Here is a 14569-nt window from a genome sequence, read left to right on the forward strand (position 1 = left end):
CAAATGTGAACTTCCAGCTTGAGATACTCAGGAAGGATAAAGAAAGCAGTTTTATTTGCCTGATGGGCTCTTTGGCTGGGGTGCAATTTACACTGTTCAGTATTTATTCCCGTTATTATACGTCAAGGCCTCTTTTTTTTTAATTATTACTTGAATTTTTATTGAATAGTTTTCAAAGATTATGGGGAAAGGGTACATAAAAGAAAAAGGGGGGACGGGGAGGGTGCATAGATTCAGATAGTTGTTATATCACATTTGGGGGAATGGGGGGAGGGGACAGCATTTGTACATATATAGCATAGTGAATAACATTTTTAATACAACATAAATCACAACATTCAGAATATTTTAATCTAGATATGGGGGCAAAATTGTCTGATGGCACTCACATATATAATGTTAAAAAAGAGGTGCTTGTCCCATAGGTAATGTGTACATAAATAGTTCCTTATCAGGCAGACCTCGAATCCCAGGACACCACAGCAAAGAAGAGACAGCACTCAAGATAATCCTGTGTCAAAAGTGTATTAAAGGAAACCTGGCACAATCACCCAACGTTTCGGTCCTAGGAACAGGACCCTTCTCTAGATATGGGGATATACCTGCCTTGTGAAACCAAGGGTCCCAAACCTCCGCAAATTGAATGGTGGAGGCATTCAGATATGCTGAAAGTTTTTCCATATAAACTATATGCCATCTTTTATTATTTATTTGGCTCAACGATGGGGGGTAGCTTGTTTCCAATTCTTGGCGATTGTGCATCTAGTAGCATTTAAAATTTGGGAGATAACTTTGGCTTCCTTTTTGTTTTGGTTGGTCGCTGGTTTTCCTAGTAGTAGTGAATATAAAGAGGGTCATGTGGAACAGTGATCCCCATGATCCTTTCTATAAGGGCAAATACTTCTCTCCATGTTGTCTGGATTTTAGGGCATGATTAAAATATATGCAATATATTCCCCATTTCACCACAGCCTCGCCAACACAATGGGGAAACACCTGGGAGAAAAGAGTGTAGCCTAGTAGGGGTCATGTACCACCTAAATATTAGTTTGTAAATGTTCTCTTTGATCACAACACATGAGTTCTTGGAGGCGGCCTCCCATATGTCTTTCCATGTATCGAGATCCAAATCTGTATTTAAATCTTTCTCCCAAGCCTCCCTTTTTATGAAAATATATTGGCTACGGAGCGGGAGGTTGCGAAAAGTCTCCTGATTTTAATAGGAGATTTCAATATAGTCCTAGATTGTAAACGTGAAAGGTCAGCCTTTGGGACATCTGCCAAACCGAAGAAATTCCCTGCAAACCAAAATGATTGTGGAATTCATGAGAGCTCCATTTTATAGATGTATGGAGAAACCTCAACCCAATGGGAGACATTTTTACGTTTTACACTGCACATCAACACCCATTCACACACTTTTTTTTTTCTAGCAAATGTGAGACTGCTATCCCAACATACACAGGCAATTATCTCTAACATTACATGGTCTGATCATGCAATGGTAAATATCATGATACCCATGCTAGCACTTCCATGTAAAGCCAGGCAATGCCACTGTAATCTCTTATGTGTAGCAGAAATAGTCATGCAAATAGGGGGAGACCTCTGATGAATTTTTTTTTTTTTTTTTTTTTTAATTACCCCAATTTCACAAACTTTCCAATCTCGATAATATGGAAGACACACATAGCTTTTATTGGAAGTACTTTCATTAAAATAGTCTCACATAGAAAAAAAAGTCATGTTTAAAGCAAGTAACAGATCTCTTGGTCAAACTAGCTAAGCTGGAGGCTGCACACAGACATAACACTTCAGATCTGCTGCTTGCGGAAATTAGAGGTCCGATGAGAATTAAACGTTTGCCTGTCAGTAAAAACAGAGCAAACGTTGCACGGAACATCCCAAAAATATTATGAGAGAGAAAAGGCCCACACAATACTGGCCAGACGTCTAAAAAAACACAGCCACAGCACAAAACATACAGGCAATATGCCTAGCAGACGGTTCATTGACTCACAACCCAGTCTAGATAGTGACGCAGTCTAACAATTTCTATCAACAACTATATGATGGGGAAAAAGTGGGTCCCGTGGGTGAAGACAACTGAACAATTTCTAGACACTTACCCAAGCTCAAACCAAACGATAGGATTAGCCTAAATTAAGCAATCTCTAGCGAAGAGGTAGCTTTAGCTAAGGAGGATCTAAAACAAACTCAAAATCGCCCAGATGGTTTCTCCGGAGCCTATTATAAAACAATGTGCGGGTATCCTTATCCCTTACTTAAGTAATAATCCCCTCAGAACAGGGCATTACTGGCCAATAATGACCTGGCTGGAAGAGTTGAAACCCCTAGGCGAAGCCGAGGGACTTTAACCCAGCCAGGGCATTATTGTCCAGTAATGCCCTGTTCTGAGGGGATTATTACTATTATAGGCTGAATGTAGGATTATTTCATAAATAATAGACACTTTTGTATAGTTAAATAGATTTTTTAACTAAAATAAAATGGTAAATACATGAAACCACCTCTATATACGCTTACACTGCAGATATCTATATCCACACACTGCCGCCCCCTCTGTGTACACACACACACACACCAGCTCAACACACACAAACTGCTGCTACACACACACACAGCAGCTCAACACACCACACACACACACACACACACACTGGAGCTTTAGACTCACAACACAGCACCTCTACACACACACAGCAGCTCTATACACACACAAACTCTGCTGCTACACACACATGCTACATCCATAAACACTGCTGCTGACACACACACACACTGGAGCTCTATACAAACACAGCACCTGTACACAGATATACAACACAACAGCACACACACACACACACACACTGCTACTGACACACTCGCACACAAACTGCAGCCACAAAGAAACTGCAGACAGCCACTTACTTATTTGCAGACTCCCCCCTCAAACCCCCCCCCGCCCCACCCTTCAACTCAATCTGCTCATGAAAATCTGTCAGCTCGGGAGGGGGAGGAGTCAACCCTTGGCTGATACTTCCTGACCAATCCCCTGCCCTGTCTCAGCTGTTCTGAAAGCTGATTGGCTGGAAATAAACACATTGAAAACTGCACTTTGCAAGATGCTAAAATTCCGGGCATTACTGATTGGTTAAAATTCTGGGCATTATCCAATCAGAGAGCAGGGATTTCAATAATGCCCGGAATTTTACTGCTTTAGCCTATAATTAGTAATAATGTTCAGCAAATTTTTTAAAGGCGCAGTAGTACCACAAAAATAGCTGCAGCCAATATACTTATCTTTAATAAAGACAAGGATCCCACAAATTGCACAAGTTATCGGCCAATATAACTTATAAATACTGAAATTAAATTTTATATGCAAAGTTTTTATGATATCTCATCCATCATGACCAGTTGGGCTTTATCAGCTCAAGAAATGCACCAGACAATGTCTGGTGGACCCTCAACGTAATCCACTCCCTGCATGCTACTCTCCTTAGATGCATTAAATGCTTTTGACAGGTTATACTGGCAATATCTTTTCAGGGTACTGATAAAGGGGATTCTCTGGAGACTTTCTCAAGGGTTCCTGTGAGAAAAATCATATAAAGTTGCCAGACTATGGGAACCCTGGTTGGCACAGGAGGGAAGTGCGGGGTTAGACTCAGATTTGAGGGAGTGGGAGTAGAAGATCCCCTGGCAGCGCTGCTCATAAAGTGTCCAGACTTAACACACATGTAATGTATAAATTCCCAAACAGCATCAGTCCATTGGTATTGTCCCACAAAGCCACAATAAACATCAATTGTACTGCATACCTCCAATACCCTATCGTGAAAGGCATATTGGGATGTAGTTGAAAAGCAGTAATCTTATTCCATTCATTTTGTAGGAAAAAATGACTCGCTGTTTGGCCGTGGGGGACTGGTTACTGTCGGCGTGCTCCTGCCGAAAAGGAACAGATTGGTGAAGCGGTGCAGCTGCCTTAGGGAAAAAGTGCAGACCGGGACTCTTCTAAGTCAGTACAAAACTATTTAATGGCACATGACAGCAAAAAATCCACTATTACGCGTTTCACACGACAGACTGCGCTTTATCAAAGAGATCTCTTTGACAAAGCACGGTCTGTCGCGTGAAACGCGTAAGAGTGGATTTTTTGCTGTCATGTGCCATTAAATAGTTTTGTACTGACTTAGAAGAGTCCCGGTCTGCACTTTTTCCCTAAGTCAGTACAAAACTATTTAATGGCACATGACAGCAAAAAATCCACTCTTACGCGTTTCACGCGACAGACCGTGCTTTGTCAAAGAGATCTCTTTGATAAAGCGCAGTCTGTCGTGTGAAACGCGTAATAGTGGATTTTTTGCTGTGATGTGCCATTAAATAGTTTTGTACTGACTTAGGGAAAAAGTGCAGACCGGGACTCTTCTAAGGCAGCTGCACCGCCTCACCAATCTGTTCCTACAGTAGACCCCGATTTAGCACTGTTGTTGGTGTCATAGTTTAGGTCGAAGAGATGAAAACCACAGTAGTTTAAAAGACAGATTGTCATCAGCATATAAGGGTTGAGCCATGGTGTAGGGGGAAACTGCCCTATTCCCAATACCTTCCCGTCCCCTCCAAAATATAATTTTTTTTCTTGTGTGCCTATGGTTGTTCTGTTCCTTCCTTTCAAAATGTCTGTTCCATATAAATGTTGGCAAGGTTTATGTTGAGTTTGTTAAAGCAGGAGTCCAAGTGAACATGGTGTGTGTTTTTTATTTTTTATGTATTTATTTAATTGTTCCCCTTTTTCATGTGTATCAATACAATCCACACAATAAGCAATTAGCTAAGTTGCCAATCGATCTGTTCTCCTGTGATCGATCGGTGAAGATTCGGCACAGGGGTTCACTAAATGGCTAAAAGTTCTGTGGGGTAGAGCATGTGACCAAGCATTCACTAGATACAATTGGGGCACTGCTAGAGAGAGGGCAGAGCTTAAAAAGGGGTGTGACAGTCTGTTTCAGAAGAGGACGGGGATGTGACTTTGTAAATGGTTGCTTTAGAAACAAAAATGCTTGTTACATTATAATACATTAAAAATGTCATTCAGGGTTTTTTTCTTTTCAAAATGCTACAATTATTTTCTCAAAGTACAGAACTCATTTATTTTAAAAAAAAATATGTATTTATATACATACATGGTATTGCTTGGTCTGCTGGTTTAAAAGACACTGCCTATTTTCCCATGGCTGTTGGCACTATGCATTGTATAACTGTCTTCTTAACCCCTCCTTCCTTTTTGTATCCCAAAAGCCTTAATAAAAATTCAGTCGGGGAAAAAAACTAATATTAAATCAATGAAGGAATTTTTAAAAGTCAATTTAAGAATAAATAAAACAAAGTAGTGTAACTTAATGTTGAGCAAAATACAGAAGGGTTTTGACATATGCTTTTTGTATAACAGGACTGAACTAAAGCAGTCTAATAAGGATTAGACGAAGCTTAGATGTAAAACAGAAAATGCACTGTTTACGATGCATAATGAAAGGATACAATACTGTACCATTGCTACTTTTACTGCAGCGTACAGTATCTTTCCTATACTATGGATTTATTACTTGATATTGCCACTCATGCTTTGTGTGTTCTAAGGATCTGCCCAGTTCTTACACTACTGATGAAGCCGAGTAGTCATGTGGGTGCTTTGATTTCTCTTGATACAGGCATCGACCATCTATTAGCCGAACATATTGCACATCTCTTTATTCGAGATCCTTTGACATTGTTTGAAGAGAAAATACATTTGGATGATGCCAATGAATCGGACCATTTTGAAGTAAGGGTTTCTATGGTGTTTTTTTTTTTGGTTTTGTTTTTTTTAACCTTTTAACTTGTTTGTTCAGTTAATGCATTCTTAGCCTTTTGTGTGCCATATGTTATGTTGTATATCTGTACAGTCCTATTCAATGTTTCCTTAACAAATACAACTTATTCATATTTGAGCATTGTCTTCATGCTCTCCCCTCTAACCCATGGTAATTACTAGAGCTGTTCACTTAACACAATGTTTTTTTGGTTTTAAATAGACAATGGGAGGTTGTCACAAATGATACATATATGGTGTATGTATAATGCAAAATGTTATCATACATTGACAACAAAAATGCTTTGATCCACTTAAGATTGCACTGCAATAAACACAAGCTTGTTAAAACCAAAATATATACGCAATATGCAAAAATAGAGGCGCAACACTCCTTTACCCATAGAAAAAACATCAGACTGGCACCTTGGCAAAAGACCGAGCGTTTCAGGTCCCAGGTAGCCCTTTGAGACTTTGTTCTCTTGACCAGTAAGTTGAATAGATAATTGTTTTCTAATTAAGGGCAACTGCTGTCATGAATTTCCTTAAAGTTGCTTTATTATTATGTGCAGACTTTTGTGTTAGGCGTTTCTGCAGTAATTGTGTTAAGGAGAACTTAGAACATTACCAATCATACACAACACACAGATATTAAGAACCTCCAAATATAGTGGTTTTCAGAGTAGGTGCACGATAAGTGTGTGAGCGGATGGGGCAGGGAATGCAAAATTTAATTGTTTCCTTCTCTTGTGCCTCATATCTTTGCACTACATTTGACTGTAGCACAAACTGTCACAGAACAAATACTTGGAGTGCAAAAAATGTTCTATTTAAAAAAATGTTAACATGGAAAACCTGAACGAGTAGAATAGTATTTTTGTGATGCACAGTACACTTGGTCGTTAAGAAATTCTTAATTGCAGCTATATTGTGCATTGATAACTATTATAGCACATTTAACATCTATAATACCAGAGGGATCTGATGTGTGTTGCAATGCAGTGTCTTTCTTATGCATTGAGGTGCAGTTGTTTGCTACAGGTAAATTATATCAGAAAATATGCTTTGCTTGAGAACACCATTTACCAGTATGCTGCTTATTTTCTTGATTTTTATTTTGTAGAACATTCAATCAACAAACTGGCAGACCATGAGGTTTAAGCCTCCCCCACCAAATTCTGACATTGGCTGGCGAGTAGAATTCCGCCCAATGGAGGTATGTAATTCTTTGTAGTTTTATGCATACAGGCATACCCCGGTTTAAGGACACTCACTTTAAGTACACTCGCAAGTAAGTACATATCGCCCAATAGGCAAACGGCAGCTCGCGCATGCGCCTGTCATGTCCTGAACAGCAATACCGGCTCCCTACCTGCACCGAAGCTGTGCGCAAGCGGGAAGACTATAGAGCCTGTTACAAATGCGTTATATACATCAGTTATGCACGTATATGACGATTGCAGTACAGTACATGCATCGATAAGTGGGAAAAGGGTAGTGCTTCACTGTAAGTACATTTTCGCTTTACATACATGCTCCGGTCCCATTGCGTACGTTAATGCGGGGTATGCCTGTACAAGGTTTGAAGCCCATAACAGCCATAAGTATCCATTTTACCCAAATACAGATTAGATATATAGACTTATGTCAGCTAATGTGTACAAGTTGTGTGAGCGGAAAATAAAATGTGTAAGTCAAACTGTCTTGCAGAGGAAGAGCTCTGACTTTAGGCAATTTCAGTAAATGTGATTTTCAACATGAAAACATAACTTCTGTTTACGCTCAAAGAGGGCTGCTGCCCTTATCAACACATTGAAATATCTTGGAAGTATGTAGGAAAGAAAACGCTCTGTTAAATCTGAAACCTTGTACTGGTTCAATTACACTACTTTAACAACATTGCCCTCAATCTGAAGTGCTATACTTATATTTACCTTACCAACAGAAGAATAGTTAATAGAACAGAAATACAGGTAATAGTTGAAAAGCTGACCTTAAATCACTATCTTCAATGATCAATGATTAAGCTCAATTGGCTTTTTTGAATACTGTGCAAATGTAATATTACTAGTTAATCATCCTGATCATAACCATTTTATGCTACACCAATTCACATTGCGAAATTGCATTTTTAAATACTAGATTACATAAAAATGTAAAATGGTGAAATCTCCCTCAAAAGCTATGCCAGTGTACTGCTAAGTTTGGTATGTCTTATCCATTATTCATTTATGCAAACATGAGGGGGGTCTGTTCAGATGGACAGAAACATGTACAGTAGGTATTAGAGGCCATTACTTATTACACATGTTCTGTAATGTATCTTATTGATTACTTCATTATCATATATTTTTGTTTAGTTGTGGCAATTATATAGACCTGTTTTTGTGGTTACAAACTCCCCTAAAACAAAAGTAATATGTGGTAATGTATGGTCCATTATTTTGTAGGTCCAATTAACAGACTTTGAAAACTCTGCCTATGTTGTGTTTGTGGTGTTGCTGACGAGGGTGATTCTCTCATACAAGCTGGATTTCCTTATTCCTTTGTCAAAGGTAAGAATGGTCTGAATCCATATCCCAAAACTGTAGCTACAGTACCAAGGAAACCACTCCCACTGTGTTCCCTATAGAGACCCATAGAGTCTTGGAGAACATAAATAGCTCAGTCAAGTTGCTGTAGATATTTGACTTTGCCTCTTTACTCCAACATGCCTATAACAGAGATCATGTGCCAGGAGAAAATTCAGCCACTTCTAATACCAGCTTCAACAGAGTCACTGCTGCTACTCACTTCTTGGGGGAGGAAAATAAAGTCTGAGAGAAGGCCAGTTACTAAGCAGCCCATGTTGGGAGACATGAAGGGTGGATTGTTGAACTCCTTTGCTATAATTAAGTATTGCTTTGCAGAATGTTTCTGGCTCCATAGGGGTTAAACCTTTTTGGGAGAAAAAAAAGTTTTGATCAATTGCACAATTTCTGTTCCATTTTCATGGGGCAGATTTATCCATTGCTACTTTAAAAAAAAGGTGTAAATATGCTGCACCGGCAATAAAATAGTTGACGGAGGAAAAAGCCCACCATCTTTAATTTATGCTCAAAAGTGACTTATCTTTTGACTTCCCTTTCTGATAGGTTGATGAGAATATGAAAGTGGCCCAGAAACGTGATGCAGTGCAGCAGGGAATGTTCTACTTCAAGAAGGATATTTGTAAAGGTATTATTGGTGATAACATTATTATTTTTATTTATTTATTTATTTTTTACATTATACAAAAAGATCAGTATCTGGTCAAATCCAATCCAAGGTGCATAATGTAGCACAAAGAGCTACGGTATAAAATGCCGTTTACACAACCAGTGGGACATGCACACGAAGAGATAACTTTGCATATTTCTTCTCTATCAATTTAAATTGTAAGATTTGTATCACAAACTATAAACACAATAAAATAATGTTACTGTTACTTGCATGCAAGGAGAAATTTATTAAACATCATTTAGATTTTGAGATGTCGTTGTAAATGTCCGTTTTTTTTTTCCCCCTCGACAGTTGGCATTGCAGTAGTGGATGGCTGTAATACAGCACATAATGGCACAGAGACTGACCCTGAAGAATATGCCCTAATGAGCATTGATACAATCATCAATGGAAAGGTGGTTTGTTTGCTTTTGTTCAAATATGTTCCTTATGTGGGTAAAATGAACCCTACTGTAATTGCTTATCGGCACATTTTTGTTTATTTTTACAGGAAGGGGTGTTTCCTGGTTTAATTCCAATCATTAACTCATACCTCGAAAACATGGAGGTGGATGTGGATACTCGCTGCACCATCCTAAACTATCTTAAACTTATTAAGAAAAGAGCTTCAGGTATGATGTCAATTTGCGTTATTTTTCCAGATACCATTCTATAATATCCTCACAAATGCAGGAGGTTATCTCATGCAGTAAAAAAAAATACACGCTTGTGCTTATATTCAAAGTGTAAATAATCCAAATACCATGAAGGTTAAGTGAATTTTCACCAATATTTCTAGGTACGTTGGCCCTTTTAGAACCTCCTTTAGAACCGCAGAGCAAAAATTTAATTTGCGTCCATATTCCCCTGCTTTCATATGTGTAAAGCTCATAATTTGAGTCTCTTGTACCTTTTTTTTTTTTTTTTTTTACTGAGCAAAAAAGTGAAAATCACCTCAGACTTAGCGGATTCAACTGATGCAACTGTTTCATTACAGATGTACCGTAGCAGAGGTTATTGCACCCGTTATCCTACAATAACAAGTCATCGCTGCAGAGTTTGATGTGATTTGCCTCAGCTTAATTCGATCGGATTTTGAGCATTCCCATGTGATAATGGGTGCAGTCATTTTTGCTTCATATGTATATTTGTGCAACTCATTGAGCCATTGCTTCAAACTCCTTCTCAAAATGCTCCAAAACAGTCCAAATCATTGATTCAAGTTGGGCAAAACTGAAGACAACCACTTTGATAGATTGAGGCAAGGGGGATGCGCTGTTAAATGGGTCATTTGTGGAGCAATGCTAAAGTTGCGATGCTTGACCCATATCCCTTGTAGTATTAGTAATGACAAGTTCTATTCATTTAATACATTCCATTATGTGTCTAAGTCCATTTCCTTTTCAGTCCTAAACTCGTGGCTAATGGTCGGCATCAAATGTAGTAATTTGATTTGCAAGTTTCATAACCAATGGGTTAAATAGAAAAGCAGTGTTAGTCCAGTTGCGATAGTGCTGAATAAATGAATACTAATGCAAACTTGTGTTAAATATCACCTTTTATTACCCTTGCCCTGCAGGTAAATTCACTTTTTGGGAACATTCAGCATATTCCCTAGTGTTCTGATCTCTAACAGTAGCAACCATGAAAGGAAAACGTCCTCTTCATTACAGTGTACTGAAATAAATGACAACTGTCCACAATATCAAATATCAGAATAGAAAGGCAAAATAAAGCGTTCAAGTGGGTGTGAAGAATATAATGCTCTATCCCTTTTGTAGACGTAGAAAACCTCAGTAAACCTTAGTAACCACTAATAGTAGTCCTTCCTTAGAGGGCAGTTGGGGTGAGGCTATGAAAATAAACTTACAGTACCTGGCTAGGGTAAATATTCCTAGTTGGAGAATGCTTTAGAATGGCCTCAATGCAACAGAACCTAGGAGGTTTGTATAGTTGTCAGTATGTAGGGTTACTCTAAGATCAGAAATTCAATTGCATAGTGAATACATTGGTCAAATTGAAATAATACCAGCCCCACACCATGCAGTCAAAAAAATTCCAGACCTATTGGCGAAATACTTTTTTCTGTTCTCCCTATGGCACAACCAGAACTAGGTCATATTGCCTGGGTGCTTGTGAAACAAATGGGGAATGTTTTGAGAAAAACAGGCACTCGCAAGACATACCAAAAAGGTGTGTAAAGATATTTAAATGGTCAACAGTTTGGTTCAGTTAAAAAGGTTCTAGGTTGAACCAAATCGTTTACCATTTAATTAACTTTACACATCTTTTTGATCAGTCCCTGTGAGTGCTTGTTTTTCTCATAGATATTATTGCAGTAGTGTCCTTTCCCTTTATATATGATGATGTGAAGACATTATCACTTTGGCATGCAGTATTGATGTTAGGATGTCCTTGTTTGTCGTGGGGTCCTAGTCAGATGTTTATTGGGGATCTTCATACAATCAAAGTGATGTAAAAAGTCAAGTATAAATTACTTTATTTTTATATCACTATATTTTGTTATTACTTTATTTTACATGAATTTACAAGAATTGGAGTAGGGTAGTTAAAGCATTTGCTAAAGATTTTCTGGAGCTAAATTTGCACAAGAGTAATTTGAATATTCTTCTGCAAATTTAGATATGGTCTGCAGCATTAGAAGAGGTTAATAAAAATAAATCCTAAATCGAGCATACATTTCTCCATTCCAAAGAAAATTGAGGAAGGTCTATGTCCTAAATGTTTGTGCGCAAGCAGATTTTGTACATGGCATATGTACCTGTGTAAAAATTGCCATATTCTGGAATAAGACTCAACTTTATCAATAATGCATTAAAAATTCGAATAACGTAAAACGAAACTAATAAGACATTGGATAATAACGTCCCCCCTCATAGAAGATCTAAATAGGGAAATAATATCTTATGTTAGAAGGGTAGCGTTTTCTGGCAGAAAATGGGAATGCGTTTTTTTAATAAATTAAATATATATTTGGAGTCTATGCCCTCCCAGCAGAGTGAAAACATAGATATTTGAAGGGTCCAAATGGACCATGAGCAGAATAAGTAGGACATGTTTTGTGAAAGACTATAATGAATAGGAAAACTCATGAATATTAAATGCAAAAAAAGGAAGGTAGAGGGTAACATTTTGAACCAACGTTTCATGAACAGAGTAGAGGTTGAAGTGACCTATGGTAAATGAATAGCAACCAAGCTATTTTAAATATGGTTTTGTTTCCTTTTTTATTTAAAGTAATTTGAAATAAATGTTGAAATAGGAGTTACATTGATTTTTCCTTAATTGTGAGTTTTTGTAACATAGAGTTCTTTACCAAGTAAGAATTCAATATAGAGCTGTATAAGGTATAACAAGAAAATAGGAAACAATTTGATGTAACAATTTTTTATTATGGAATGTAATTATAATTCATTGTTGTCATGGGCATGTTTGTAATCTGATATCATTAACTTTATTTTTTACAAGATTTGTACTTTTACAAAAACAAAACCACAAAGTATTACAAAAGAACCTCAAATGTTGAAGCTAAACAACTTTTTTTGTTTTTTTTTCCCTCCCCCTCACACACACACTAGGGGAGTTGATGACGGTTGCAAGATGGATGAGAGAATTTGTTTCAAACCACCCCGACTACAAGCAAGACAGTGTGATCACTGACAAAATAAATTATGACCTCCTGGTAAAATGCAACCAAATTGCAAATGAGTTGACCGACTGTCCAGAGTTGCATGGGTTTACAGTTGATAAAATAAAGCTTAGTGGAAATAAAACGGTCTCCTTATGATGTGCAATGTAGACCATTTAAGTGTAGTTTGTCAATCGTAATGCATTGTCTTGGTATAAAGACCAAACTGATAACACTGCACTATAAAACGGGCCAACATGCCTCCATACATTAGTAGCTTCCTAAATGGACATGTTCTTCTTGTTAGAGTTTATACAGTGTATATGTAAATAGTAAAATATTTTTATGACTAACATTGTATCCTAATAACATTGTATCAAGTTACTGTGAAATTTGCTTATAATTTTTTGTTTTACTCTGGAAAAAGCAATCATGTTCTTGAATTGTTCTGTCAGTAAGGTACCAGTGTTTCTACATCATACTGTAAGCTTTTTAAACACTATTTTTATTTTGTGGACAGTTACTAATGAATGTATCTCCTAAGCATAGTACAATACCCTATTCCCCAACTAGGATTATACTTGATCTATTTTAGGAGCGCACAAAGAATGCATTTGTCAACTCCTTGGCATAGCATGAGTCTGTCACTTGCTTATTCACAAACCCAAATGAGGCAGTCGGCTGAAAAATCTTTGAAGCACATTTTGCTCCGTTGTGTACTGCTGGCGCCCAAGGGGAGGTTGGGCTTGCATTCCATTTTGTTGTCACAGGATTTTATTCCCACAATCTGTTAAGCAAATTGCATGCACTGCCTGCTCTAGGATAAATGCTGCTTAACCGGTCACCTTTTTTTGCCTTTTTTTTTTCTGTTAAATCTACAAGCACTTATAAAATTCCAGAATGCCGCTAAATCTGTAGTAGAACTCTAAACTGTGACTTGTACATTATCAAAGTACATGCTGCTGTAGCAACCCCTGAAATGTTTCGATAACTTAAAGCAGCAATGTCTTATCGTAACAGAAAACCTCACTGGCCTTAAATAGTTCTTTACCCTGCCTGTTATGGAAAGGGTTCATCTTAATTGTGGTATTCACTTTGTGTACATAAATATTACCTGTAATACTGCACCTGTTTTAAATTGCTTTAATGGAAGAGGTACCGTATACTAAATAAAGGGTCATGGAATTGATTCAGTTTATATCTTCCTGAGGGCTTGGTAGCTTGTAAACTACCAATAGATATTTATCTTAGCATTATAGCTGTTTGTGTATATCATGCAAAATCGTATTAACCTATATACAAATATCACCAGCTTAAAATTGTATCATTTGGGGGGGAAAGGATCATAATGCTAATAGGTGCAAAGCTTTTCCATATACATTTGAATTGTTAGAAGTGTGCTTTTGATGACTGGGAATACCTGGTTAATGTCAGTCAACACCGTTTTAATATGGATGTACAATTAAAAACAAAATGCATAGGTGGTACTTACTGTTTGGAAAATAAAATTAAATACATATTTTCACTATGTCAAGTGATTTTTTTTTGTAATGTATTGTCATTTGAAAGGAATGTACAATCTGGTGAAGTTGTATTAAGAAAACAAAATACCCGGGCGCTACCTTTGTGTATAGTGAGTACGGGATATAGGTACTTGAAAACGAGAGGTAACTCTCAATGTATTACTTCCTGGTAAAATATTTTATAAATAAATAATAACAACCTTGGTAGTAGGCAAGGTATCCCTCTGCTTCTTTTCCTCCTGTGACTCAAAGGACCCCAAAAAAGGATCTACCCAGGATCCTTAAAAGTGAAGGAGACAA

General features: G+C 37.5%; 1 protein-coding gene across 5 annotated transcripts in view; it reads left to right on the forward strand.

Annotated features, from left to right (window-relative positions):
- GCLC (glutamate-cysteine ligase catalytic subunit) overlaps nucleotides 1–14274 on the forward strand; it is a 36472-nt gene extending 22198 nt beyond the window's left edge. For all 5 annotated transcript variants that reach the window (XM_075598177.1, XM_075598180.1, XM_075598178.1 and 2 more), the window contains 7 exons: nucleotides 5718–5830; nucleotides 6981–7073; nucleotides 8308–8412; nucleotides 8992–9073; nucleotides 9410–9513; nucleotides 9609–9729; nucleotides 12697–14274. In XM_075598177.1, coding sequence (XP_075454292.1) covers nucleotides 5718–5830; nucleotides 6981–7073; nucleotides 8308–8412; nucleotides 8992–9073; nucleotides 9410–9513; nucleotides 9609–9729; nucleotides 12697–12905 — 827 coding nt within the window. In that variant the 3' untranslated portion in view covers nucleotides 12906–14274. The remainder of the gene's footprint in view (nucleotides 1–5717; nucleotides 5831–6980; nucleotides 7074–8307; nucleotides 8413–8991; nucleotides 9074–9409; nucleotides 9514–9608; nucleotides 9730–12696) is intronic.
- The last annotated feature ends 295 nt before the right edge of the window (nucleotides 14275–14569 follow it).

The sequence above is a fragment of the Ascaphus truei genome, chromosome 4 (genome assembly GCF_040206685.1).
Source record: "Ascaphus truei isolate aAscTru1 chromosome 4, aAscTru1.hap1, whole genome shotgun sequence".
NCBI lineage: Eukaryota > Metazoa > Chordata > Amphibia > Anura > Ascaphidae > Ascaphus > Ascaphus truei.